This window comes from Microtus ochrogaster, chromosome 10 (assembly GCF_000317375.1).
Source record: "Microtus ochrogaster isolate Prairie Vole_2 chromosome 10, MicOch1.0, whole genome shotgun sequence".
NCBI lineage: Eukaryota > Metazoa > Chordata > Mammalia > Rodentia > Cricetidae > Microtus > Microtus ochrogaster.
Window position 1 is genome coordinate 74,100,203 of NC_022016.1, and position 18,990 is coordinate 74,119,192.

At 51.3% G+C, this 18,990-nt stretch overlaps 2 protein-coding genes across 4 annotated transcripts in view; one reads left to right on the forward strand and one right to left on the reverse strand.

Moving 5' to 3' along the window:
• The window catches only part of Fam151a (family with sequence similarity 151 member A), a 12,503-nt gene extending 6,941 nt beyond the window's left edge, over nt 1–5,562 (forward strand). Inside the window, 5 exon segments of the mRNA XM_026782291.1 lie at nt 701–860; nt 2,831–3,055; nt 3,461–3,600; nt 4,258–4,401; nt 4,832–5,562. Of these exon segments, the coding sequence (XP_026638092.1) occupies nt 701–860; nt 2,831–3,055; nt 3,461–3,600; nt 4,258–4,401; nt 4,832–5,562 (1,400 nt within the window).
• The window catches only part of Acot11 (acyl-CoA thioesterase 11), a 49,816-nt gene continuing 36,279 nt past the window's right edge, over nt 5,454–18,990 (reverse strand). For all 3 annotated transcript variants that reach the window (XM_013348559.2, XM_026782050.1, XM_005353507.2), the window contains exons 7-16: nt 16,350–16,503; nt 15,596–15,715; nt 14,232–14,376; nt 13,174–13,229; nt 11,864–11,930; nt 11,493–11,576; nt 10,398–10,528; nt 7,250–7,381; nt 6,599–6,725; nt 5,454–5,778 (exon numbers count right to left, since the gene is read on the reverse strand). In XM_013348559.2, coding sequence (XP_013204013.1) covers nt 5,623–5,778; nt 6,599–6,725; nt 7,250–7,381; nt 10,398–10,528; nt 11,493–11,576; nt 11,864–11,930; nt 13,174–13,229; nt 14,232–14,376; nt 15,596–15,715; nt 16,350–16,503 — 1,172 coding nt within the window. In that variant the 3' untranslated portion in view covers nt 5,454–5,622. The remainder of the gene's footprint in view (nt 5,779–6,598; nt 6,726–7,249; nt 7,382–10,397; nt 10,529–11,492; nt 11,577–11,863; nt 11,931–13,173; nt 13,230–14,231; nt 14,377–15,595; nt 15,716–16,349; nt 16,504–18,990) is intronic.

Consider the following 18,990-nt stretch of genomic DNA (forward strand, 5'->3'; position numbering starts at 1 on the left):
CCCTCATCCCCCTCAATCCCTCCTCTCCCTCATCCCCCTCAATCCCTCCTCTCCCTCATTCCCTCATCCCCTTCATCTCCCTCATCCCCCTCAATCCCTCATCTCCCTCATCCCCTCATCCCCCTCATCCACTCGGCAGCTGCACCTGCTGACTCTAACTCCAGTCACATCCACACCATTTCTCCCACAGACTATCTTCCTCAGACAGCCTCATCTAACTGCCACACACACCTGTGACTTCTCTGCTTTCACCCTCCGTGGCTGCCCTTGTCCTGGCTTGGCTTTCAGCTTCTCTAACTTGGAGGTCTCATCTCTGTCTCCACAGTTAAGATGGGCACTCGTTCACACTGGGTCCTTTTTCTATCTAGCTAACCTCTCTACTTGGATGTCTCTTCCTAGTGGACTCCTCACAGGCTGTTGGGGTTCAGGTCTCAGATCTGCCCTGTCCCTTTTTCATGCCTGAAACTCCCTGAACCACCCAGGCTTTTGCTTCTACCTACCTGGGATTAAGAAGGGATCCCTTCTTCTCAAGTGTTGGCTTCCCTTGCCTAAAAGTTGTCCCTGCACCCCAACACTATCTGCTCCCCACCTTCCCACTCTCTCCCAAGACCTGCCCCACCCTTACCTGCCCCACCCTTACCAGCTCTTCCTACCCAGCAAGTCAACTTCCAGTTCCCCAGCCCCCGCCCCTTTCCTGCAGGCATCAAACTGGACTTCAAGAGCCTCAAGGCTGTGGGCCCCTCCCTGGACCTCCTCGGGCAGATGACCGAGGCTGGCAAGATTCGGAGACCGGTGTGGATCAATGCTGACATTCTGAGGGGCCCCAATGTGCCCATCTCGATTGAGATCAATGCTACACAGTGAGTGCTCACCCTCTGCCCAGCTGGATCCACCCTCTTCTGTCAGCATGGAGCATGAAAGGGAGCCAGGAGGACCGTTGTTGCATGTGTCAGTCCCGCCGTGAGACCACAGCTCTGAGCCTTTTCCTATGTGTGTGTGTATGTGAGTCTCGTCATGAGACCACAGCTCTGAGCCTTTTTCTTTGGTGTGTGTGTGTGTGTGTGTGCACACACATGCTCGTGCCTGTAGGCCATGGTGCAACGTGAAAGTCAGAGGCTAACCTTCTAGCATATGGCTGCTGGGGTTTGAACTCGGGTCATCAGTCTTGGTGGCAAGCACCATCTTGCCAGCCACCTCTGAGCATGTGCATGCTCTGTTCCCTCTTGCCTGGGATGCCTGCCCCTTTGTGGGTTTTTAAGACACAATCTCTCTATGTAGTCCTTGCTGGCCTGGAACCCGTTATATGGGCCAGGTTACCTCATACTTGTGGGGCTCCTGTTGTCTTTGTCTACTGGTACCAGGATTACAGTTACAGGCCACTGGGCCTGGTTCTTTTGTTTGTTTGTTTCTTGCGTTTCGTTTTGCTTTCCTTACCTTTTTTGTGGCAGGGAGAGGATGAGACAAGTTCTCACGTAGCCCTGAACAGCCTTGGACTCTGCACACAGTTCAAGCTGACCTTGACCGTCCTCCCATCTCCACTGCTGCTATATCTGGTGTGCACCAGCACGCTTAGCCTTCCTCCTTTCTCTAGTGAGTCTCTGCCACCTTCAGAAGTATCCCCAGCACCCCAGGCTCCTGAAGAACTTCCCCTGGACCCCCCAGCCCTGATTTCATTGGACTGCTTCTGTTGGCTTACACGCTGGTCACCCCTGCTTCACTGTGGACTCTTGGGGAGCAGACGACTATGTCTTTTCTACCTCCCCAGTGACGTGCACAGGACATGGCCTGCTAGAAGTTATAAAGAGATGGCTCCCTCCCCAGCCCTCTAGAAAATCCAGCCCATGACTGGCTAGGAGTATCTTTCTCCCCACTTTTCAGATGTGAAAATTCACAATGACAGAAGCACGCTGTTGCATGTTTATTGTGCCCCAGGCACCGTTTCAAGCATTTACTTGCAGAATACAGCCAAACTCTTAGGAGAATGAGGTAGCAACTAGTCATCTTCATTTTGTAAGTACACAAACTATCTTCAGTAGGTTAAATGGCCTAAGTCTACAAAATGACAGAGCAAGGGTTCCTGCAGGTCTTTCCCTCCCCAAGCTCTGTGGTCTGCAGGCATCTCTCCCTCCGTCTGCCCAGCCACCCACCCAATATTTTTGTGATTCTTAAATTGAGATATACTTGAAGAAAATAATTTTTTAAAATGTAGTCTAGGTCCTGAGACAAACAAGGCTTCTCTCCTCAGGGTACTCTGGAGGCTGGGCCATAGGTGACATTACTTTCCTAATAAACTCTGCATCAGAATAAGATTCAAATCATTCTTTTTGATGTATTGCTTTGAGACTGTTTCATATAGTCCAGGCTAGCCCTGCACTCTCTATGTACCTGGGGATGAAGGAAGTCCTGATCCTAATACCACCACCTCCCAAGTGCCGAGATTACAGGCATGTGCTATCATGCTCGGTGCACATAAAAAAAAAAAAAGTAATAATTAGGAATCTGAAACTCTGAAAACTCAAAGTCAGCTGGCAACTTACAGATCCGCACACCTCACAAATCTCACTCAGCCCCCTCCATCCATATGGGGACATTTGACAGGCCCTGCCTGAAGTAACCGCCAGACACAGAGTAGGGCCCTGAGCCCAGACCTCCCGTGCTGCACAGGGTGGTCACATCAGCAGGACGTGCAAACCCCTGCTGTTCTTTAGAGCTGTGTTGCCAGCCTCCGAGCACAGACTCAACAGGCCTGGCTGCCCCAAGTCCCTGCGACAAGAACCTACAAAAATGGACCAGAGTCATCTGCAAAGCTGGATCTCTCTGTTCTCTGCAGGTTCCTGGCGCTGGTCCAGGAGAAGTATCCCGAGGTCACCATCTCTCCTGGCTTTACTACTCTGTATGTGCCTCAGCTGCCAAACAGCACCTACACCAAAGCCATGGTAGAGAAGATGCAGGAGCTGGTGGGGGCGCTGCCTCAGAGGATCACCTTCCCTGTTCGGGCTTTCATGGCACGGGCTGCTTGGCCCCACTTCAGCTGGCTCCTGGCCCAATCTGAGAGGTAAAGCTCCCTCTGATCTATCCTGGGCTCTGATCTAAGATGACACAGCAGGAGGGGTTCTGACTGATGAACATGGCAGGAGGGGTTCTGAAGATCATCTTGTCCTGCCCCGGTGGCCTAGCCACCTCCTATAATGAACGCCCTGCCTCTGGCTTACACTTCCCTGGTGACAAGCCGTTCACTGCTTCCATTGTTGGGTAACTCAGAAATAGACATCCCGAGTGGGCACATCCTCCCATCCCCTGAACTCCTGCTTTCCGTCATCCCCTGGAAGGGATGGTACCCAAGAGAAGAGGCTAGCAGGAAGCTGGAGGGCACATGTTCCACTCCTGGGCTCAGCTGGCATTCTGTTCTGAGCATAGGAGTAGAGTCCAGAGGGGCACTGAGTCAGCTCTCTGGTCCCAGGTACAGCCTGACACTGTGGCAGGGTGCCTCGGACCCCGTGTCGGTAGATGATCTCCTCTTCATCCGGGACAACAGCGCCACCCACCAAATCTACTATGACCTCTTTGAGCCTGTCCTGTCGCAGTTCAAGCAGCTGGCCTGTAAGAAGGGGGCCTAGAAGGGGAGGTGGAGGCTGGGTTCTGCTCAGGGCAGCCTTGGCTGGGCATGGGAGCAAAGGTAGGGAGGTCTAGGTGGGGAAAATTCTGGGTGGAACAGGAGACAGGAACCATTCTGAGAACCTGTCTTCTGCCCCTGGGACAGTACGCTATCCAAGCTTCACCTATCCACAAAGCAGGAGTCTGGTTGATAGAGAGAGAAATTGAAGTCGAGACTACAAGGAGTTATAGAAAAGCAGCTTGATCAGACCCTAGCCAACTTAACCCCCTCCCCATGTTTCCACAGCCGCCTTCTGTGCCCACTCATCCATGAGCCAGATGCCACCAGGCAAACCCCTTGTACTTCTGACCCTGAGTTTAGGAGCACCCACACTTAAGCCATCCCAAGGGGTCACATCAGGTCCCACTCCTATTGAGGGAACCGTGTCCAGAAAGGGGAGGAAACCAGCTTTGGGGTCCTCCAGCTCTAGCTCCATTTGGTTGCTGGCCCAGCAAACTCTGCTTGCTGGTTACCAAACCTTGAAACAAGGACTTCACATCTATCCAAGAGGGAACTGACGGCTACAAGGATTTGGACACAGGAGAGCCAGGGCGTAACCATGGGTAGTGGTCTTTTCACCTTGGCAATTTTGGTTCCCACAGTGAACAGCACCCGGAAGCGAACCTACTACACGGGTGGCAGCCTGATCCCTCTTCTCCAGCAGCCCAGGGGTGATGGCCTGGAGGTAGAGTGGCTGGATCTAGAAGTGAATGGCAGCGGGAGGACAGCGGCCATTACTGCCCCTGGTGAGTCTGCCTGCAGTCCCAAAGCTCCTGGCTAACCCACAGGTCTGTCGTTTGCTTGGGTGAGTAACTTGGTTCTCTGCTACCATGGCAACATGATAAGCCCTGTGCTGGATACAGAGTGGGAGGAACATTGTCAAGAGCAGGAACTCCTGACCTTAGGCCAGCAGCCTTGCATCCCCAGCCTTACTGTGACTAGAAGAGGGGGTGGTGACCCAGGTCTGAGTCACTAGGAAGGCCAAGAACCGAGCCAGCCATTTGTCATGTCTGCCTGAGAGTCACCAGTCACAGCATTTGGAGTCTGGAACGTCAGATTCAAGAATGGCTGGCACCAGTTCCTCCTTGTCTGCTCCCATGACCTCCACTGCCCCTTTAACAAGAGGGAATGACATCCCATAATGACAGGTACTCCAAACACTGTTGCCTCTTCCAGACAGAGAAGGCATGATCCTGCTGGATGTGGGCCTCCAGGAACCTGAAGCTGGGACCCCTGTGCCCGTCCTGCGTACCCGAGGTGGTCCTGTTCTGACATTAGAGTCCTGTCTGCTGCAGCTGGCTGCTCACCCCGGGTCCTGGGGCGTCCATGTGAACATCGTGGAACCCACAGCTCTCCGGCCCTCCCTGGCCACACTGGCACGCCTCTCCACCCTTGGCCATCTGCCCTGGCCCATGTGGGTGGGGGCTACAATCTCACATGGTAATTTTGTGGTCCCTGGTCATATGGCCGGCAGAGAACTGCTTACAGCCGTGGCTGAAGTTTTTCCTCATGTGACCGTGGCACCAGGCTGGCCTGAAGAGGTGCTGGGCAGCGGCTATCAGGAGCAGATGGTCACAGATATGCTGGAGCTATGTCAGGGACTCTGGCAACCTGTGTCCTTCCAGCTGCAGGCTGGGCCACTGGGCCGGAGTTCGGCCAAAGCTGTGGCCAGGCTGCTGGCAGCCTCCCCTCGAGCCACGGTCACGGTGTACCACAGCATGGCTGGAAACAACTATGCAGACGTTTGGGCTGGGTTGTGGGTGGCCAGGGCCATGGACAGGACCCGAGTCTATTACAGGATACCCCAGGAGTACCGAGAAGACTTGCTGGCAGATGTGAGCAGGAACTGACCACCCAGTAGGACTGGACCATCTAATGTGGAAGGCTTCCCTGGGGAGTCAGGGTGAATAAATGCCTCTGCTTTGCTCCACGCACTGTGTAAGACCTGGGGCAGGGTGGGGTAGTGCCTAGAGGGTCTGGAGGCTGGGGGCCAGGTCATTCCGGTTGTCCAATAGGAAACTCTCACAAGCCTTGAACGTATTGTAGAACGCCATGGACAGGCCGGCCACATTGGTGGTCACGTAGTTGAGAAGTCCGGGGGTGGCCTGGTTATAGTAAGAAACCTGCAGGGTGAAAAGCCAAGTCAGGGAAGCAGAATGGGGAGACTCAGGGACTTCTGAGCAGTAGGCAGGTGGGGAGTCAGTCCCGCCTGCATTCTGGGAAGGCAACAGGTACAACCCTGAGCCTTGGAGCTCAGTTAGAAAACCCGACTGGCAGACATGGCCTCCTTTGAGAGGTTACCTAGGCACTTGGGGTATCCTGGCTATCCTATCACAGCATATGATAAGATCATTGTGCACCTCCCTATTGGCCAGGCAGCCCCAGGGAACAGGAATTGAGTCTCCAAAGCCTATCACTGAATCCACTTGACATCACAGAAAGAGGATAGGCATAAGCCTTGGACCAGCTTTGTATAGTCCTTTGCAATGCTGGCCGACTCAGCCGCTGGGCAAGGCACAGAGTCGATCTAGGGCTGCAAGGGGCTGCAAGCTGGGGGCAGGATGCAGCATTCCCACCCCACCTCCTCCCTACCTTTTCAATCAACACTGGCTACCCTGCTGGGTTTTATAGGCCCTCGGAGCCACATAAATCCCTCCCAGACAAGAAGGGGGACACAGTAAATAAATAATGAGACAGAATTTTCAATCAGATCAGGGCTTTCTGTAGACCACGACCAGAGCTTTTTCTAAGCCCCAGCGGCGGCCGCTCACTGACTACATTGATTAAATCTCCATGAAGTCTCTTTTGTCTCTGATGCTCTGACTTTTCCAGGTTGGTAAAACTGGGAGGTTGCAGGGGTCCGGGTCTGGAAGGGTCCCAGCCCAACAGCATAGAGTTCGATTCACCCATAGGTGAAAGAGTAGAAATGACACCTGGCCTCACCTTAGTCAACTGGTCCCCCTCCCGCCACAGACAGAAGCCTGAGCAGAGAGTCTCCCCACGCTGATATTCCGGTGTCTCACAATGGGTGGGCAGTGTGACCGACCTCAGTGCGATGACATAAGGGTCCCTGGAGGGGAGTCAGAGTGAGGAGTCAGAGATCATCCACAGGAAAAGGTGGGGACCCTGTCCTGTTCCCAGGCATGGATTTAGTCCCTCAGAGCCAGTGTCTTGCTCAGGGCCAGCTGTAGAGATGGGGCATCTGAGTTAGCAGCACCAGGTTCAGGCCTCACATGTCACCATGGATCTGTGTGGGTCCTTGTCTCCAGAAAAGAGATGCCATCTATCCTGGCTGCACCCATGCTGCAGGTGCCAGTCACAAGCTCCCAGGGGGCACAGGCCAAGGGATAGCCATGTCTGTGGCCTTAACTATGGTAGCCTCAGTCACAAGCACCAGGAACCGCCTTGCTTACAGGAGCAGTATAGGCCCTGGCTGTCATGGTGAACTCCACGAGCAGCCTACAAACACCCGGTGGGGGTCTGACTTCAACCACCAGTGGGCAGCGGAGCTCTGACTCCAAGTTGCTGCTCCTCCTGAAGAGGGAGGTGAGGCCTCCCCAGCCCTACTGCACCCCTCAGAATGGAGGCACTCACCCGGTGTCGCAAGGCTTCCGCCTAGAGGCCAGGATCACAAAGTCTTGGGGCTTGGTATTGCTGCTCAAGGCAGGGCTGACGACGTGGTAGATGGCATCATCCTCATCTACCTGCTGCACCAGCTCCACACTCCTGTTGGGAGGCTGGAGTCAGGACCTGGGAGCCACCGCCCGCCGCTCTCAATGGGAGAACAGCTCTGCCAGGACCCTGCAGATTACAGCCTTCTGAGCAGTCCTGGAGTGCGTTCTTCACCGCTGCACAGCTCAGCAGAGCCAGGGGAATGGGAGAGGGCCTCCAGGATGCATGCGTGCCTGAGTATATGCAAGTGCCCATGCACATACACACATGCACACAGCAGACACAAACTCCTACACAACAGAGCAGATGTACAGGTACATGCATATGGGTTGACAGAGACTGTTCTTTCATTTCCCTATGGCTCAGACCCGAATAATCACCCAGAAACTGTATTAACTGCAACACTGTTTGACCAATAGCTTAGGCATATTTCTAGCTAGCTCTTACATCTTTAATTAACCCATCTCTATTGATCTGTGCATCACCACAAGATTGTGGCCTAACAGCAAGGTTCTGAGTGGCGAATGGCATTTTTTTTTCCTTCCACAGCTACACAGCATCTCCTTGACTCTTCCTGCTTTCTCTCTATATCTCTGTTTGGATTTCCCACCTGACTTTATTCTGCCCTGCCATAGGCCCAAAGAAGCTTCTTTATTAACCAATGGTAATAAAGCATTCACAGCATACAGAGGGGAATCCCATATTACCTCACCTTTTCTGTCTAAATAAAAAGGAAGTTTTTAACTTTAACATAGTAAAATTACATAAAACAAAACAGATATCAAGCAAGAATTAGAGTTACAATATTTATATTATTTTATCTTTTATCATAACTAAGGAAAACTGTAATTATAACTATTTATTCTTCAACTATCAAAGACCCTAAAAGGATATAATATTACCTAAGTTAACAGGAAGTGCATTGTAAGCAACTTCCAAAACTCTAGAACTGACAGAGACATCTTGCTGCCTGGACACATATGTATGCATATACAGAGACATACACAAATATATATAGACACACGCAGACACATAGGCACACAGCACCGGCTTGGGGACAGGCTGGCTGTGCAGGGCTAGAGAAGCGTGCTGGGGGATCTTTTTACCTTGGGTCACTCACATCCTCAGTGATGCTTCATTGGGTCCATACCCGCCCATCTTTTGCAGTTCCTCTGCCTAGACACCACCCACCACCAGTCACCTCTCAGCTTTCCAGAGCACGCCACCGGCAGGCCGGCTTCCCTGGGCACAGCGTTTTAAAGCGACACAGTTCATTCTCGCCCCCTCTCTCCTTTTCTCTTCTATCTCTTGCTCTTTCTCTGTGTGTGCATGCATGTACGTGTGCACACATAAATATGAGTGTTTGTGAGTGCAGGTATTCCCTTAATGATGCATTGTAGACATCACCAACCTCAAGTATTGGTCATTGCTATTCACCTGTGTGTGCCTGGCTAATTGGCCCTAGAAGTTCCAAGGAATCAGTCTCCTGTCTCTGTCTCCCATCTCAAGGAGCACTGGGATTGCAAATATGAGTCATATGCCCAGCTTCGCATGGCTCCTGGGGTTCAAATACAAGTTCTCATGTGCTGCTCGTGAGCCATCTCCCCAGTCCAGCACAACCAGGGCTGCGAGGAGAGCTTAGACGGAAAGCCCAGGTGTGCATGGCTATGAGCGAGCGCTCTGCTGAGGACAGACTCAGGAGGAAGGAGGAAGGAGCAGGCCACTCATAAACAGTCAGCTGGCAATAAGCTGCTCACTGAGTCCCCAAGTCCATCCAGTCTCCTAGGGAAGCACTTGCAGTGCAGGCTCCGAGTGAGCCATGGCACTGGCAGAACTGAAGATGACTTCGAGGATCTTGAATAAACACCACCTTAAACATTAACTTTCCCAACCCCACAAGTTGGCTCAGTGGGAAGGAGTTTTGCCAACAAGTCTGTGATGGAGGAAGGTCATTGGTTAAAAAATAAAGAAACTGCTTGGCCCTCATAGGTTAAAAGATAGGTGGGAGTTGTAAACAGACAGAATGCTCGGAGGAAGAGGAAGTGAGCTCAGAGACCATGCTCCCCTCTCCCGGGCAGACGAGATTCAGCTCTGATCCAGGATAGACGTAGGCTAGAATCTTCCCGATAAGTGCACCTTGGGGTGCTACACACATTATTAGAAATGGGCTAGTCCAGGTGCGAGAGTTAGCCAAGAAGAGGCTAGATATAATGGGCCAAGCAGTGTTTAAAAGAATACAGTTTGTGTGTTGTTATTTCGGGTAAAGCTAGCCGGTGGCAGGAGCTGGGTGGCAGAATGCAGCCCCGCAGCTCCTACTACAAGTCTGCTGATCTGAGTTCAATCCCTGGGACCCACAAGTTATCCACTGACCTACACACACACACACACACACATACACACACACACACAAATACACAAATGCCATTGTTAAAAACATAAGTGCTGGGGAGAAGACTCAGTGGCCAAGAGCACTGCTGCTTTTCCAGAGGCCCTGGGATAGAGTCCCAGCACCCACACAGTAGCTTACAACCATCTGTAAGTCCAGTCCCAGAGAATCCAATGCTTTCTTCTAGATTCCATGGACACCAGACACACATGTGGTGCACAGACAACATGCAGGCAAAATAGCCACACACACTGGGCCTTAGTGGTGCATACCTTTAATTCCAGCACTCAGGGGGCAGAGGCAGGTGGATCTCTGAGTTTGAGACCAACCTGGTCTACAGAGTGAGTTCCAGGACAGCCAGGGTTACACAGAGAAACCTTGTCTCAAAATACAAAAACATAAAATGAATAAATAAAACTTAAGAAGAGGGGGGAAACAGAGGCTCAGAAAAGAAATGACCTGACTAATGTCGCACAGCCATTTAGAACAGATAAACTCAGGCCTCCACATCCAATTCCAGGCTCAGTCACCTCCCTAGGACCTCAACATGCCCATGGCTTTTACTGCCACCCTGCACATAACTATATCCTATGGCCAGATCCATCCCTACAGAAGGTCAGCAGAGCAAAGCATCATGGGGGAGGCTTAGCATCATCAGCAGGCAACACCCCCACTTCCTCTCACCGGTAATGTTTGTCCCACTCCGGCCTCCGGCGCAGGTCCGAGAGCAGTGTAAAGACTTGGGCAGCGTCCACGTGTACCACCATCTCCAAATGAAATGACAGGAACTCCTCCTCCAGGGTATACAGGTGGACCTGTGCAGCACAGAGGGTGGCCTCATTCCTGCGCCAGGCCCCCAGACTAGGCTGCTGGGAGACAACTGCTCCCAAGGTCAGGACTGCCACTGAAGCACTGTCTGAAGTGCTTGACTGTCTCTGAGACTTAGTCACAGCCCCGTGAGAATGGACCTCTGACAGAGCTCAGTGCAGACAGAAGAAAATTGGAACTAGCTCTTGTGGACCAGGCTGGCCTTGAACTCACAGAGATCCACCTGCCTCTGCCTCCCAAGTGCTGGGATTAAAGACGTGCACCACCACTGCACAGCTGAAAATATTTCTTTAAGAAGCAGTAATCAGGGGCTGGAGAGATGGCTCAGCAGTTAAGAGAACTGATTGTTCTTCCAGAGGTCCTGAGTTCAATTCCCAGCAACCACATAGTGGCTCACAACCACCTGTAATAAAATCTGGTGCCAACTTCTGGCCTGCAGGGACACACACAGGCAGAACATAAATAAATCTTTTAAAAAAAAAAAAAAAAGAACAGAGACATTTGAAAAAAAGCAGTAATCGGGGGCTGGAAAGATGGCTCAGTGGGGTAAGAGCACTGGCTGTCCTTCCAGAGGACTTGGGTTCAATTCCCAGTACCCACATGGCAGCTCACAACTGTAACTCCAGTTCCAGAGGATCTGATACCTTCATACCAATGCACATAAAATAAAGTTAAATAAATTATTTTTAAAAATTAAAAAAAAAGAAGCAGTAATCAGAGCCGGAGAGACGACTCAGAGATTAAGAGCACTGGCTTCTCTTCCGGAGGACCCGAGTTCAGTTCCCAGCACTCATGTGGCAGCTTCTAAGCCCACTAGAGTCTGTAACTCCAATCCCAGGAGATCTGACACCCTCTATGACCTCCCCTAGACATGCGTGTGGTGCGCAGACACACATACAGGCTAAACACCTTTACATATGAGGAAAACAAGGTGACAAATAGATCAGTTACCTCACCGAACTCCACAGACAGCACCCAGTTGTCCTTGGCCATAAGCGTCTTCAGAGACGACACGTTGTAATAGCTCAGGTACACCTGGAAGAGACCACCAATAAATGCTTCCTTCTCCTGCCCCCGGGGTCCCTGGATGGGGCTGTGCTGGTATGGGGAAAGGACTGGGCTCCCACAAGCCCTCCACGCAGCCTTGAGCAGCCACACCAGAGCCTCTGCTCCCTCTTGCAAAACAGGGGCACGCCTGTGAATAGCATTCATGAAGAAGAAAAGGGTTTCCCATGGCCCTGGACCTGTGAGTTCCCCTCCAAATTCACTCCAACCAGAGGAAAGGAAAGGGGACCTGGAAGCTTAGAAACAAAGGGTTTTACCTGGTTGCTAGGATCCCAGGGGACAGACAGGGCCATTTCCGACTGCTTACAGGACACAAGGTACTTCCTGAGAGGGAAGAGAACACCCTGGGTCTCTCGGAGTTCACTGTTCTTAGCAGATGCCATTGCCTACTGCAATGCCGAGCCAGTGCTGGATCCCGTGGGGCTGAAGACTCTGCCTGGCAGGGCAACTAGGTATGGTGACCCCCAGAAAACAGCAGCTGAGAACAGGAGTTCAGCTGGCACCCCAGACAGTTCACAGGGACTGGCAAGGACAAAAGGACAAGACTCCCCTCCGCCCACGCCACAGTACTCTCTCCTCTGGAAGGGTAGCCATGTCATCTTTACCTCTGAGGGGCTTCGCTAGGAACACAGTGCTTAGCAGATGGTAAATGTCCCAGAAATGTAGATTTTTCTTAAGAATACAGCGTGTGAGACACTGGACGCAGCTACGTCATCTACACTTTTGTCGTTGCTGTTGTTGTCATTGTTGTTTTTAACCTTTTTAATGGTTTATTTATTTTTTATTTCATATACATTGGTGTTTCATGTGCATGTCTGTATGAAGGCATCAGATCCCCTGGAACGGGAGTTACAGACAGCTGTGTGCTGCCATATGGGTGCTGGGAATTGAATCTGGGTCTTCTGGAAGAGAAGCCAGTGCTCTAACTGCTGAGCCATCTCTCCAGCCCCAATCTACAGTTTTACAGAGGACACAGACATGCCAGGTTGCAGGTCATGAGCCATTGGGTCTGTCCTCTAAACCTTTCTGGGTTTTGTCCTAGTTGATTTGTTTTGGTTGAGACAGATCTCCCTATATAGCCCAGGTTGGCCTTGTGGCAATCCTCTATCTCATCCCCACAAGTGCAGAGATTTGACCCTTTCATCAGACAGGCCAAACAAGATTTAAAATCACCCAGATCAAGCCTGGACCAACAGCAGATCTCACTCAACTGTGTGTCCTAAGGACAAGAGGCCTCACCCTCTGTCCTCAGTGTCCTGGTGTATAAAAGAGCAGTAAGACACTTTATCCAACAACACTGAAGGCAGAAGGGTATGCGGCACAAAGGGCTAGCCTATGAGATAGAGGCAGAGGACTTCCAAGAGTTCAAGACCAGCCTGAACCACTTAGTGAGTTCCAGTCCAGCCTAGGCTACAGTATGAGATCCTATCTCTAAATAAAATCAAACAAAAATAAAGGTGGTGGGGGAGGACAACCCAGTACTGCACCCAGGAGAATCCCTGGAGAATCTCGACTGTCCTGGAGTCACCGGTGGACCATGTCCCTCCCATTACCCAGACCCACTCACCTATCCAGGCGGATCTTCTTCCTGGCGCTGGCCTCTCGGTATCGCCGTTCACCCTCCTAGGAAGGAAGCAGGGACAAGTGTGTGGTTCAGGTGGGATGACCAGATAGCCCATAGCTCTGCCATCCCTGTCCCCTGTGTCCAGAGGACCCTGAAGTTCACAGAGAAGCCTAGATCTCACTAGGGCAGCAGGAGTCAAAGCGTCCTTACTGGGAAAGTGTCAGGCCCCCAAGCTCCGTGGAGTCTTTAGGGACCCTCGACACCCTGACCCCCTTCTGGGCCTCTGGGTTTTCCCCAGCATAGAATGGGAGGATGTGGTACCCAGAGACACATTCATTGGACACTTGGTAGGGACGAGGCCCTCACAAGGGCTCTGCTTGAGACCACACCTGTTCTCTATTCCACGTTCCTGAGCCTAGAGCCTGCAATTCCCAGTTTACACAGAAAGAAATTGAGGCCCAGTGAGTGAGTTGAATGGTTCCCAGGGTCATAGAAGTATGGGGTAGAGCCGGGGTCAGAACTCAGAAGGCCAGCTTCAGAGCCCACCTCCTCTATAGTCTTACCCCTACTCAAAAACACAAAGACAGCCAACTGGCCCTCAGCAAACCAAAAGTGTGTGTCTTCACTAACACAGAACCCAGGCGTCCATGTGCCCCTACCCTGTCCCCATAATGCTAGACATCACAACTTCTCAAGGGCTCCAAGGCTTTGTAGCCAGTTGGTCCCCCACAGCCACAAATTTGCAGCACACTAATCACACAAATAAGAACTGAAACTTACAGAAATACATGTTCAAGAATGTGGCAAGGGGGAGACCCTATCAGCTTAGGGTTCCCAAGCCAGGGGTCTCTGCGACCTGTGGGCTGTTCAGGTCCATGATCCCCCAACATCAGCCAGACCCCATTGTGTTCCAGTCCTGGCAGGCAGAGTAGGTGCCCAGCTTCATGGGGGAATCTCTGAGTCAAGACCAGGATGCTCCGATCTGGTTGTGCTTCAGTGAAGAGCCAGAGACAGGACTGTCACAGGGTGACAAGTGACGAACTTGGGGATAGGGCACTTACTCCAGGCTGGGGACGAATCCAGGGCAATTTCTGAGGCTGGTCATCTTTGTCCAGGACCACAAAGGTCATGAAGGCACTGTTGATATGTCGCCGCTGGGTCTCGGCCTCCTGGCGATAAGCCTCCACACACACACCCACCTCCATGCTAAGGTCGAGTGAACGATAGGGTCAAGTTCAACAGACCTTCCCCAAGCCAAGCCCTTCCACATCACACACTCACACACAAGTACACACACAGGCAGGCAGGTGTACACAGAGTATATACACACTCTCCTGCAGTTCTTCCGGCAACCGGACCCAAATTCCACGGACCAGAACCACACATGTCCTCTTCAGTAATCTTACTGAGAACCTAGTGTGTGCAACACACTGATGAATGGACCTGCCCAGCAGGCTTCAGGCTGACAGCCCAGAAAGTCAACAGAGCAAAGACACCCAAAAGTCACCAAAGGGCAGGTGACAGGGCTCAGCAGGAAAGGCATTTGCTGCCAAGTCTGATGACCCGAGTTGGATCCCAGGACCTACACAGTCAAAAATAGAAAGCTGATTCCCACAAATTGTCCTCTGATTTCCACGTGGGCACACTCAGGGATCACACACACATACATACACAAACACAAACACACACACTAAGTAAATAAGTAAATATAATTTCTTAAAAAGTAAGCCCTTGGAAATTACAAAGGAAGCAGGACATGCTGGCATATGATAGTAATCTCAACATTGGCGATGCTGAGGCCAGAGGATTGACATGAGTTGAAGGCCAACTTTATAATCCCAACCCTGGGGATGTGAAGAAAGAGACGTTAAATAACTTGCTCAAAGTCACACAGCCTATAAGAAGTGGAGCCAAACTTGAACCCAGGCTGCCCAACTCCAGATTGCTCATCCTCAATGAGCACACAAGTTCTCGGAAAATAGCCTTTACTTAAAGCCAGCTGTGGCAAGAACAGACATCAGAACTCACGCCAAGGTGAGATGTTAGAATATCTGGTTTAGGACAAGGGTAGGAAAGGATCAGGGAAACATGAGCAAGAAGAGGCCCTGTGACCTGTGCACCCCCAGAGCTCAATCCTCTGGCCAAGTAGGAGAGAGATGGGGCACACAGCACAAAGCAACTTCCCAGCTGGTGGGGGACAGAGCACCTATGGAAAACCTAGAGAAGAACCCCAATACTGTCATTGGACAACAATGGGAAGCATAGAACATTCCAAAAGAGGGAATACTAGCTAAAGTTGGGCCATGTGAACAACTCAGTGATTCAGACCTCATCTGCTGGGGAAGGGATTGCCTTAGGTGGTTTCTAGAGTCAAGAAGAACCCTCGACCCTTGGTGAACCAGTCCTACCCATGGTGACACCTCACCTATGCTTGAAGGCATTATTCACGATGGCCTTGAGCACCAGACGGTCCCCCACCTGCGATGGGCCTCGGAAATGGAACATCTCGATGGCCTTGAGTGTAGGGTGTGCATGACAGAGCCGGCTGGAAGGAAGAATAGGAAGGAGACAGAAGAAATGGTCGGTACTGCATCAGGGTGCTTGAACCGGCCTTCTCCAGTCCCTAGCCCCTAACCCATCCTGGATCACAGACACGGTCCTCTGGCCCAACCCAGGGATGACTCTGTTCCGTGCATCGCACTAAAGCTGTTTCCAGCTTAGCATGCTCGCCACTGTGTATGGCTAGAAAGAAGCTGAGTTCGAGGCCAGAAGGAAGCAAGCGGAAGTATTGTCTGAAGCAAACGCCTTCCCTTGGCATTTTTTTGCCTCAGTGTCTGTATCTCCTGACACCTTGAGGCCCACCCTTCCCAAAAAGGCTTCTTGTCACAGGAGGCCCCAGTGAGGTGCTCCTCCACCAGGAAGCTCTCCCTGATCATCCAGGCCCTGGGCTCCTCGAGCCTTACACTCTCAGGCCAGGCATCTCAGATGCTATTGCTAAGACACCATCTCCAACTTAGCTTCAGAGAAGAGGTGGCCTGAGCTGGGCTCTACAAAAACTAGCCTAGAGGGGGATGGCTTGGGGGATGCTGAGAGGACAACAAAGACATAGGAAGGGCTTCTCTTGCCAAGGAAACAACCTCTGGCAGAAGCAGAGAAGACACAAATAGAAGCTGTCTCACCTGGCTGCAATGGTGGCCACGTTCTCCATCCAGGCCATGATCTGGCCCCCAAAGGTATTGCCCTGATGATTGGCATGAGGAGGCAACACCAGCTCCACGCTCTCCACTCGGGTCTTCTCTGCGGGCACCATATTGCTGAAGTCCTTGTCAGGGTCTGGTCAGGGAGGAAGGCAGGGAGGTGAGGAGATTCTTAAGGATAAACTATCAGTAGAAGCCCCAAGACACAGACCCCACCCTGGAGCATTAGTTTAATACCAAGTAATCACAAAGCCTAGACCGGGGCTGGAGAGATGGCTCAGAGGTTAAGAGCACTGGCTGCTCTTCCAGAGGTCCTGAGTTCAATTCCCAGCAACCACATGGTGGCTCACAACCATCTGGAATGAAATCTGGTGCCCTCCTCTGGCGTGCGGGCATACATCAAGGCAGAATGTTGTATACATAATAAATAAATCTTTTAAAAAAAAAGCCTAGACCGGCCCTGGGTAAAGAATAGGAGGACATGGGAGGAGGGGCCTGCCACAGGGAAGCAGACAGCGTGGTTGGGCTTTGAGACAAGGCACACCTGAGCCAACCCCTGCCTCAGGATGTATGACCTTGGATGCATCAAGCAAACTACTGGTTCTCAAACACCCACCTGTAAGGAGCAAGTGTCAGCCCTAGCCAGACAGGACTGTGTGTCAATGAGGGATGGTTGTGGCTGTAATGTGCTCAGCTCAGTCAGTGGCTTCAGTTTCAGGATAGTCCTGCTCCCTGCTAATGACCAGCCCCTATTCCTTGCAGGGGTGTCATTAGGATAACCAGGGTAGGAAAGGGTCATTGTGCAAACAGTGCCTCAGAGGTCCAGGGAGATGATGCCAACATGCCCAAACAAAGCAAGGTGCTGTTATATGTCTACAGAATCCTACAAGAGTCCTCTGCAGAGCACCCAACAGAGGGATGACCTTCACTCTGGTGAACAGGAAAGGCAGGACAGAAAAGCAGAAGCTGAGAATGACCTAAGCCCAAGTCTGAGGCTTGGATGCCAGGCAGAGGTACCTAGACTGATCCTTGGAGGCAGGAATGTGTGGGTGGGGGGAGGAGTTGTGGCGGAATGGTCAGCTCCATAGAAACAAACCACCTGGAAGAGTTGGGCTTCTAAGTCCAGCACAACGGGGTTCAGGGAACTCAGAGCTCAGCACACAGTCAGTGAGTTCTATCTGCTCTCTCCTTGTTTTGGCAAAGAATGATTACCTGGCTTGTGGATTTTGTTGTTGTTTTCAGTGCTGGGAATTGAATTCAGGGCCATGTGCATGCTAATTAAGTGCTCTACCAGGGCCTCTGGGCTTTTTGTTTGTTTTGAGACAAAGTCTCTCCTTGTAGGTCTGGCTGGGCTCGAACTCAATATGTAGAACAGGCTGGCCTTAAACTTGTGATGATCTTGCCTCTGCCTCCCAAGTGCTGAGAGTATAGGGATTGATACCTTGTCTGGCTCTTTTTTTGTTTTGTTAATTTTTATCACTATTATTATCATTAATGAGCAGTGGGATGATGATGATGATGATGATGTGGGGGTTGCTTTTCAGCAGAGAATGCATTTGAAAGTCAAAGGACAATTTTGGGGAGTCAGTTCTCTCCTTCCACCTTTAAGTAGGTTCTGGGGACTGAACCCAGGTCATCAAGCTTGCACAAGTTCCTTTATATGCTAAGCCAGCTCACTGATCCACTCCTGAAGTTTTTTTTGTTTTGTTTTGTTTTTTTGTTTTTTTTTTTTTTTTGGTTTTTCGAGACAGGGTTTCTCTGTGGCTTTGGAGCCTGTCCTGGCACTAGCTCTGTAGACCAGGCTGGTCTCGAACTCACAGAGATCCACCTGCCTCTGCCTCCCGAGTGCTGGGATTAAAGGCGTGAGCCACCATCGCCCGGCTCCTGAAGTTTTTGAGAGAGAGTCTTTATCTATAGCCCAGACTTGCCCAAAACTCATTCATTATACGGGCTCAGAAACAAACTCACAGCAAGCTCCTGCCTCAGCCTTCCAAGTGCTAGAATTACAGGAATAAGGCACCACATCAGGTGTTCTTGCAAGTATTTTGAGAGGAGGGAGGTGTAAGGGGATGAAATGGGGTTTCATGCCATGCAGGCTGGCCTCAAACTTGCTGTATAGCCAGGCTGGTCTTGAACTTGTGATCCTCCTGCCTCAGCCTACTGTGTTGTATCACTGTTGGAACTGCCAGTGTGAACCACTACGCCCAGCCAAGGCTCAGGTTTGGTTTGTTTGTTTTGAGACAAGATCTCACTCCGTCTGTAACCCAGGGTGGCCTTGAACTTCACGTGTAATCCTCCTGCCTCAGTCTCCAGAATGCTAAGACCAGGTGTGTGTCACTTGGCTCAGCTGAGTTACTTTTTATTTGTCTGAAAATTGGCTTCTTCAAGTTCAACATGAGGGAAAACCTCACCTAAGACTGTGGAGATGGATAAAGAAACCCAAGGTTCCTGTTCATACCCCTCCAGGGCCTTCGTCCTCTGTAGAACACCTTCCTCACCTCTCCACCTGCCCAAATCCCACCCAGTCCAAGGTAGATCATCTCATACCAACAGAAACCAACTATCAAGGGAGATTTTTAGCTGGACAGTAGTGGCACTCATCTTTAATCCCAGCACTGAGGGA